The following is a 10,050-nucleotide window of genomic DNA, read 5'->3' on the forward strand; positions in this document are numbered from 1 at the left end:
TTAATAACATAATAATAATAATAATAATAATAATAATAATAATAATAATAATAATAATAATAATAATAAAAAATTATTAATAACATTATTATTAACAATATTATTAATTATAATTATAATAACAATAAAGAATAAAGAATAATAATATTAAAAAATAGTATTATTGATAACAAAATTAATAATAACTATTAAATTTAAGATGAGTAAAGTGAAAAATGAGAACTTAATGGAGTGAATCGAATGGAGTGAGTGAATTTGAATGAATGTAGTGAATCGAATCGAATGGAGCTGATTTGAATCGAATCGAGCCGAATCGAATCAATAGAAATTTGAGAAATGAATCAATGGTGAAAATAAGTCGAGAAAAGAACATGGCCTAAGTTAAGGAACTAATTAAGGCCCAAATTTTAATAGGAAAAAGGCCAATTGAAAATGTAACTTGTTAAACAATAAGTTCAAACAACACCTACATACATTCTCCTAAACAAAAAAAAAAAAAGGAAAAAAAAACAAACACTATTCATACTATTCACTTTGTGAATAGTAGAAGGTCTTAGAGACTTTTAATAAGGTGTTGATTCACAAACATCTATATGACCGAACTTGAGTAACTTGAAATGACGGAAGACATATCGAAACAAACTAATGATCCGAAGTAACTCCACTCAACTCCTAAGGTTATCTCAAAGCTCATAACCAATTTGAGTATGTGGATAAAGTCAGTCGACTTATTTATTAGTCTAGCTAGACCGGATAAAATTGACCGACCCAAAAACAAAACTTGACCCAAACCAAATTGCCTTGACCCCATATAATCCGACCATAATGTAAATTGTTGGAAATCGGTGGTTATCCCTACGTATAACTAGATAATACCGGACCTGAGAACGACTGAATAAACCCAACTCGAATCTGATCCGTTGACCCGTTTGCCAGATTCATGACAGGCCTGAAAGCTGATAGCCACTATGGACTCAAATGACAGGCCCAAAAGCTGATAGCGACGATCAACCAACTGAACAAGAAGAGTTGCAAGAGAATAGTAGCATAAAATCGAAGAGAGAGAGAAAGACAAGTTGAAAAGAGGGAAATTATAATCATCATCATCAACAATTCATCAGAGAAAGATGAGGTTGCAATGGCTAGAAGCAGCACTACCATTAGGAATAATTGCAGGAATGCTATGTATTATGGGCAACGCTCAATTCTACATCCACAAAGCCTACCATGGCCGCGTCTGTCCCTCCCTCTTTTTTTTTTTTTTTCAGTCAGATCTCTTCTTTTTTCTTCATTTTATTGATTGATTATTTTGATGAATTTGCAGCCCAAGCACATCGGAAATGATATGTGGGATGTGGCTATGGAGAGGAGGGATAAAAAAATCATGGAGATTTGCTCTAATATTCCCAAGACTCAGTAATTCCCTGTATGTTTTTCTATCATCTTTCCTTTCGGCTTTTAATCCCTAATTTTGTATTCTTGATTATTGCTTCATATTGTCAACTCTCGCTTCCCAAGTGTACATTTCGTTGCTTGTTGCTTGTTGGCATGTTGAATCTCGCAAACTAGGCTTTAGATGCAAAGCTCCATAATTAATGTGTAAATGTATTCTTACTTCGCTGCCAAATGGTCGCTTTGTCAAATTCCATGTTGGTTGATCGTCAAGTAATATATTTTTTTGTGGCTATTACAAGTGCCGTCATTAGGAGGGGTCACTATTTATGTGAGTACCTATGTTACTCCGACACTTGATTTTGATATGCATCTGAGACAGAGTAACATAGGTGAGACTACTCTAATAAATAGCGCATGTCATGATACTGTAATTTCCAGTACTTTATGTGCATTAGCCAGTTAGAAAATGTTATGTTTCTTTCTACTGGCAAGTGCATTGAAAAATTGGCACACTAAGCCTTATGTAACATATTTACAGGCTTTACATGACATGGGATAGTTATCAAGTCAACAATTTCAATCCGAAATTGTATGGGTCCTGAGTTGATCAAGCTAGAAAGTAAAACTATGAGCAAGACTTATTCCTATATACATTAAGATTGTTGTATTACTCCTAGTTGGATTAGGAGTACACATGATTCTATTTCGGCTTGGATGAAGACACCTGTAGACATACACATTACTACATCTAATTGGATTAGAAATAAACATACTAACCTACTCTTAGAGACACTAATTTTCCATGGGTCAACTTTGATGAGGTCTATGAGTCTATCTATTGGAATGTATGATTTTTTTCAGGTGAAACTAGTATGATCTTAGCTTTCTAAGACGTACTTACACACCTGATTCGGTTGAAAAACGAGTGAGGTACACGAGTTTTTAGTTGATCTGTCGTAAACAATGCGTATTTGACAAATCCTAACTTTAGTTTATCTATGATACTTGTTTATTACCTAAGGAATATTTTACAGCCTCCTTTACTTAAAGTTGCAGTCCTATCTTATAGTATGATTACAGATCTTAGGTCATTGCATATTAAGGTCAAGTCTCAAGGAAAGGATTCAGCAATAAACATGTGCTTGTTAAATAGTTTAAGTTCACGCTTGGAAAAAGGGAATTAGAAGAGTAATTTGGTTCTCTCTTTAGTTTTCGTTTTTTTCGCTCAGTTTAAACTCGAATAGTTTGCTCATTCAATATAAATAAACGTAAAGATTGGAGGTTTTCATATCGCGGTCAATTAATTATGCTAATCGCAAGAATTTGAATATTCTGACCCTGTATCAGGTTTTGGTCGTGGATTTGAATCCCCCCTCCCTTGTAAATGCATGTCTCTTGCAGCGTCTTCCACACCAGAAGGAAATTGTCTGTTTCGTGAGAAACAAATTGAAAAAGGATTCGAGTTATAGGAATGCTTATGCTGCCTTAACGTCGTACCGCTGCTAGTCTGAGACTCGGTGTTCTGAGTGAGTGAGTTATGATCACGGCGGTAGACTTCTTAGGGGTGATTGAAAAGTTTTGAGTTTTGCATTTGAAGGATACCGGGTGATTATGGATCTTGGAGATTATTGATAGCTAAAGTGTTTTTGGATGCACATGTTTACTGTGGAAATGTGGAATATGTATAGAGCAATGTTGTTGAGGGCTGATTGAGGCGTGCACGATGTTGTGAAAGTTAATCAGGAAACTGTGCCACATTTTAGAATCCACCATCCACAACCGGAGTCTAATTTTTCAGCAGTGTGCGTGCGTGTCAACCTAGGGCAAGATAATGAACTAAGTCGGTGTTATGTATCCCTTTGAATTTATGAGGAGTATAATCTTATCTCCTGCCAAATACAAGTCTGCATATATAAGATCTCTGGACTTGTTGTATGCATCAATATTGTAGCGGTTGATACTCTTGTTAGATATTTTTCTCATGGTGGAGACTGTAGTTGCATATATAACTCCTTGTTCTCCAAATTCTACCCATATGAAAAAGGGCCCTTTTATATTCCTGCATCGATCCCCCCTTACCTCGTAATCTATGGGAGCCATTGAGGCACGGGGGGTAATGTTGTTGTCTTATGGACTCCATGTTACTTTGACCCTTCACTTTTCAGGCCGTACCCATGTTGACACAGCATGACATGGGTATGGATTCCATACCGACACTTCTCCTAGGAGAGCTGAAATAGTGTTGTTGTTGGTGTTGGTGGTGGTGGTGTTGGTATACCTAAGATAACTTTCTTTAAAATCTTAAACCTAAAATAACATTTTCTTACAAACTTGATACCAAATCTTTAAAAAATGCCTTAAATTGACGATTTTGTCCTTACTAATTTGATGGTTTTTAGTGGTGGTAATCGTGGATGTGTGGGTTAATAGGTGGGGAAAGGATGATGACGTTTAATTAGTAAGGACAAGATCGTCAATTCAGGGCTTTTTTTGAGATTTGGTATCAAGTTTGGAAGAAAATGTTATTTTAGGTATAAGATTTTAAAGAAAGTTATCTTAGGTATAAGATTTGAAAAAGTGAGTTATTCAAGGTATAAGTGAATTGTAGTTGTGCTATTTGTTTCATAAGAGGCTTGGTTTGTTTTGACTCAAGGCACCCACATAGTGTAAAAGCCCTTTATAAATAGATTTCTATGGATTAGAAAACTTCATAGATTGGTAAATGCTTACCAAAGTATTCAGCCTTTGTCATGACATGAGGTACTTTGTGTGCTGTATATAAACCTAATTCGCTAATATTGTCTTCCTTGTTTGCCTAATAGGTTAGACATATGGTTATCTTCCTTTTAGTAATACGTGATTTTAGTAACAATTCCTATTTAGTTGAATGTAGATCTGTCAAGCAGGCGGGTCGGGTCGGGTCAAATATGGGTCGGGTCTCGGGTCGGGTTATGGTCAGAATACGGGTCAAAATGCTTTAATAATTATTTTATTATTTAATGATATAAAAGCTATAAAAAATTGATTTTTTAATTAAAAATATTAAAATAATTATTTTTATATTTATTATTTTAAATATAATATTAAAATTTTAATAATGTTCTTGATTTATCATTGACCCATCGGGTCGAACGGGTCGGGTCGTGTTTCGACCCTAAAATAACGGGTCATTTCGGGTTGCGGGTCAAGATTTACGGGTCTTTGAGCCTAAAACCCGGGTCGGGTCGGTCATGTTTTGACAGGTCTAGTTGAATGCATAATGAGATTTTTATTGGGTATGCTCAATGCTCTGAGCATCCACATGATACATTTGCATGTTCATGCATTGTCGCAAACGTGGGATTTGGGATTATAAGCTGACAACTCATTATTTTCTTTTTCATGTTCTTGAAAAAAGCTTAACCCATGTTGACTGCTTGCTAATTGGAAAGTGTCAAAATAAAAGGCATAATGATGATTGCTAGAAATGGCTTTGTTTGTCTGTTAAAATCATTGTTATTGTTCATGCGTGATGGCAACTAAAGGTTTCTTTGATGTTTGGATCTTTCAAATTCTAATATGGAAGAGCAGCCTCCCCTCCTGCTACTGTTGCCACAATCCACAACCCCAACACCCTCATAGAAACCGGAGAGAACTTATTGCTTCAGGTGTAATTCTGTTTGTCTGTAAGATATTTACTTATTTTGGTTGTAGAGGGAGCCACCATGGTAATTTCAACTTTGAAGGGTTTCGAACACGTCATGAATATCACCACTCAATCACTTTACCTTTTAAGCAAGATATCATTTACCACTACGGAGATAATCAGCTAAGTGCAAATGGGCGAACCAAATTTGGTTTTTGTGCTCTTTGCTACCCGCCACAATTGCCTGAGGTTAACCTTTCATTTTGAAATTGTATTCAAATTAGCAGTTTCTGATTCCTGTTTTACCCACAGTGGTACTATATTCTAAGTTTGACATGAGAAAAACTCTCTTGTAGGTTCTAAGCTGAGATATTGTAAAATAACCACTAAAGACATCACCCTTATCAAAAATGCGGTTTGTTACTAAAAGAAGGTTACTAAAAGAATAATAACTTGATTTGTAGGAAAATAGATCTCCAAGTCCCTTTATCCAAACAATGGGCAATTGAATTGAAATGTAAAGTATGCTCTTTATGAGGGGTTTATGCTTTCCTTCGTGTTTTTAGTTACTTGCATATTCTATGTTGTTGCATGTGTAAGGACCACCACCTCCTATTTTTTACACACACTTGACACGACATTTCTTCCCTCGTTTTATTTTTAGGAAATTTTAATAAAACATGTTTGTTAGTCCCATAATTAAACAACATTACGTCATTATCCCAAGTATCTTGAGGGATTTTGCAAATAGCAGGCTTAAGGGGCCTGGATCTTCACCGCCTTACTCCTGTGGTGATTGTTTTTAGATGACACAAAAATGAATGGCGTTGAGAATTGCGTTGAATGGCGGCTAATTTACAATGAAACCGTTGTGTTTAAATATTCATATAACCTTTTTTGATAACCTTATAGATATTTTATTTATGGATCTCTGTTAAATATTTGCAGGACAGTGGCGTGGGACTTTGACGAAATAAGTGTGTGATTAATCAATGTGTAAGCACCTTGTATCCTGACATTGGTGGATTGCCGGTAGTTCATATTTCTTCCCTGTGTTCATCTTTGTATCCAACTTGGTAATTAAACAGCTGAGTTTGTTGAATACGAACAAACTGCATTTTTATTATGACCAACAGATTTGCGTGTTCATTCATGTTCGACAAACCATTGGTGTAAACCCTTTAAGCGGAACTTTAATGGTTGTTTTGACTCAACTGGGGTCGAAGGCAGTGACTTGCCTTTCAATAGTTTTGTTGACTCTTTCTCGTTGTTTTGAATTATATGAGTTAAAAATGAATGGAGGCAAATCTCTCAAAGATTCAATAGAAATGGTAGTGTAAACACAACGAAACTAGTCCTTGTGGAACATGGTATCACACAGGAACTGCCCAAGCGACACGGTAAGGAAGTGCGTTTATTCGATAGTCCGTCTCATTGAAGACGGCCACTATCCGTCACAAGCTGAAGACGGATAGTGACCCTCTCACAAAATGCAAGTGGGGGTATCCATTTCACCCCCACTTGCACTATCCATTTGTATTTTGTGAGAGAGACACTATCCGTCTTCAGCTTGTGACGGATAGTGTCCGTCTTCAATGAGAATTTTTGTTTATTCGAAGGGGATGCTGAGGATTTGTCCCACTTTCTTTACCCTTCAAAGGTGAAAATTATTGGATATTCATTCAAATCTAGATGTGAAATTAGGTTGATTTTTTTTATTTTTAAATAAAAATGTATTTTCTCAGCTTTGCAAATGACTCAGATAAAAAAAAAGTCCATGAGCTTTCCTTGTCGCAAAAAGGGGTGAATTTAATTCGGTCTCATGAAATTATGAAAGCAATTATAAATAATTAAATAGTGATTGTGGATATTTAACATTGTCTCAATAAAGGGCGTACTTTATTAGGTCTCAATAATGTTGGATAGATCAAGATATCAATACTATATATTAACTAGTTTTATGGCCCGTGAAATTCACGGGATGTTTTGTTTCTACCATAATGTTTTTAGTGATTTAATATCATAACATACTACGATCAACTCAACTTACGATTTTCATGTTTTAAGTTATAACTTCTTAGGGTTGTATAAAGTCAGTTAATCTTTTGTACAACAGTTTAATTGTTACACAAAACTATAATATTGTCAATGAGAACCCTCACTAATTATTAGATATTAAAATTGTATCAACAATTCAGGAAATAAAACAACACATACGATTAGAATTGTTATGACAAAACTAACATTTCACACCACCCATAATATTGTAGCTAGTAAAATAATAAATTGCGAAACTAAGAACAACAATTACATCATTAATGCATAATACTTTATATATTAAAACAATATTATACAAAATTGTATGTCATCTCTCCAAAAATTTTCACCTTTAGCCATATACTTCAAAATATGAAGTACTTTTGGTATTTGCCACCCATCGCAAACCCCACGTAATTGATATGTTCTTTAGATTGTCATACTTAAATACCATTGTCTCGTAAAATTTCAATTACATAACCTTTGAAAAATGATATAACCATTACAAATACAATGTATTAATAATAAAAATTACAATTAAAAGAGACAAAAGACAAAAATTAAGGTTAAAGCTCATTCACCTAATGTTAGCGTAGAATTTAGAGATGGGTGAGGGATTACGAGCTTCTCGTCGAATATAGTGGCTAAAAAGAAAAATTATTGGATCAATACAAAGATTTATGACTTGTGGATACATAATACCATTTAAAAGAAGTGATTGAAAATCCATACAATTCATACACATAATATAGTTGATGGTTGTGTAGAGTGTTAGATGATGTATATATATATATATATAAAATATATATATATATATATATATATATATATATATATATATATATATATATATATATATATAAAGATGGATTGTTCGGATTAGAAACCCAAAAGATGGGAGTGATTAACAAATAACTTCTTCAATTATATACTTTTAGTGTAATTTATGAACATGCACTTATCACTCCAAGTTAATGTCATCAAGAGTTAACACATAAATTGGTAGATGAATGGTTTTGTTTTTAAAGGGAATAATTTAAATATTCTTAGAAATAGTTGAGTTAATTTTAATTTGTTATGTCACATTTAATTTGTCACGTCACTTTTAATTTGCCATGTCACATTAATTTAGATACCCTTTTAAATATATTTTAAAGATATTTTAGGTAGCGTTTGTTTAACTTTACCCTTTTAATTATAATTATTAATAATATAATATATTATGGATTAATCGATTAAAAACTGTCATGTGGATTGAAATGCCATGTGAAATAAAATTAAATGGTTTATGTAGTCTTTTAAGTAAATTGTATAGATAGATAGATCATAGATAGATAATAGTAAGGGAGTGAAGTTGGTATTTTGGTGTCGGTGGAATTGGAAGTGAAATTGGATGAGGCTGGGTGCAATGTGAATGATAAACTACTCTTTTTTATGTCGTTTTTTTTGTTTTTCCATTTCTTTGCTACTCTTTTTTTGCTTTTTTTTTGCTTGGTAATTAATAAATAAATTATATAAATAATTAAAATGTATAGAATGTAAATTGATTGCTAATCTTATGTGGAATTAAATTAATTGCTAGTGACATGTGGAATAAAATTAATTGCTTTTGTCTAGCCTTTTAATTATATAGTATAGATTCCAGAAACCAAGGTACTTCAATGTAATTAAAGAAAGATATGCAAATTAATTATACTATATAGTTTTAAATCACTAGCACCGTGTGATGGACCCGATTAAGGGATCTCAGTGCAAATATTATATTGTTTGGGTTAAAATAAAATTATATAGAAGCTTGGTAATTTTCCTAAACATTTGTAAGAGACTAAAACATGGCTAATTTCCTTAAAATAAAATAATTAATTAAGATGGTCAATTTTCTTAAAATAAAATAATTAATTATGATGATTAATTTCAAGGAGACTAATAGAAAGAAGATACTAGAAGATGGTCAATTTCCTTAAAATAAAATAATTAATTAGTATAAACATGCACACTTATGGTATTAATTATTATCATCATAAAATTATATATTAAATTTAAAATCTATACAATTTTATTAAACTTTATAGTTTATTAGATGTATAGAGATGTTAATTATTTAACATATAAAAATATAATAATATAAGTAGGTTATAATAATTCAAGTTAGATTCCATAAGATATAATATTGCATAATTCTTTCGATTTGATTTAATGCATATATGTAATATATTTTTATATATATATAATCCTCTTAAAATTGCATGACTAAGTAGTAAAAGTAATTTCGTCAGTAAAGAAAAGAATTGTAGTAACAGTGGATATAGTTATAGGATAGTAATCACTTATTTGAATAATAAAAGTAACAATATTATCAGCGAGATTAGTGAAAGTGGTAGAAACAACAACGGGAGTAGTGAAAAAATCAATATTAATGCGGCAATAGTGAAAGTAATTATAATTACGTCGGGAGTAGTGAAATTATCAATATTAATGTGGCAGTATTGACAGTAACAATAATTACGGCGGGAGTAGTGAAAGTAACAATGATTACGGGCAAGTAGTGAAATGTAATTACTATTATTTCATTAACAAGAGTAAAATATTAATAGCGGGAGTAGTGAATTTGTCTCAAAATTTATTTCATCGTAATTTTAGGATATGTCATAAAAAAATATATTGATGATAAATTTATGGGCTATGCAACTTTAAGTAATTTTATTTAATTAAAAAAATTAATGGTAAGTAGAGGTAGCCCGGGCGAGAGCACCGTGTGATGGACCTAATAAAGGGACCTTAATGTAAATATTATATAGTTTTAGTTAAAAGTATAGATTAAAGATGCCTTGATGAAGAATATTTATGGAAACTACATTAAATTAAAGTAATTAAATTTAGAAAACACAATAATATAGTGATTTTCCTTAAAACTAACATGTCCCGCTTATGAAATTAATTAGTATCATCATATATTTATAAATTAAATTAAGATGTAGTAAAAGTAATAGTAG

At 32.3% G+C, this 10,050-nt stretch overlaps 1 protein-coding gene across 1 annotated transcript; it reads left to right on the forward strand.

Moving 5' to 3' along the window:
• The first annotated feature begins 1,043 nt into the window (after window positions 1-1,043).
• LOC141647595 (NADH dehydrogenase [ubiquinone] 1 alpha subcomplex subunit 1) lies at window positions 1,044-6,265 on the forward strand. Its single transcript, XM_074455849.1, has 3 exons — window positions 1,044-1,235; window positions 1,325-1,426; window positions 5,969-6,265. Exons 1-2 carry the CDS (start codon window positions 1,128-1,130, stop codon window positions 1,418-1,420), a joined length of 204 nt encoding a protein of 67 aa, XP_074311950.1. The 5' UTR covers window positions 1,044-1,127; the 3' UTR covers window positions 1,421-1,426; window positions 5,969-6,265.
• Window positions 6,266-10,050: the final 3,785 nt, after the last annotated feature.

This window comes from Silene latifolia, chromosome 3, assembly GCF_048544455.1.
Source record: "Silene latifolia isolate original U9 population chromosome 3, ASM4854445v1, whole genome shotgun sequence".
Lineage (NCBI taxonomy): Eukaryota > Viridiplantae > Streptophyta > Magnoliopsida > Caryophyllales > Caryophyllaceae > Silene > Silene latifolia.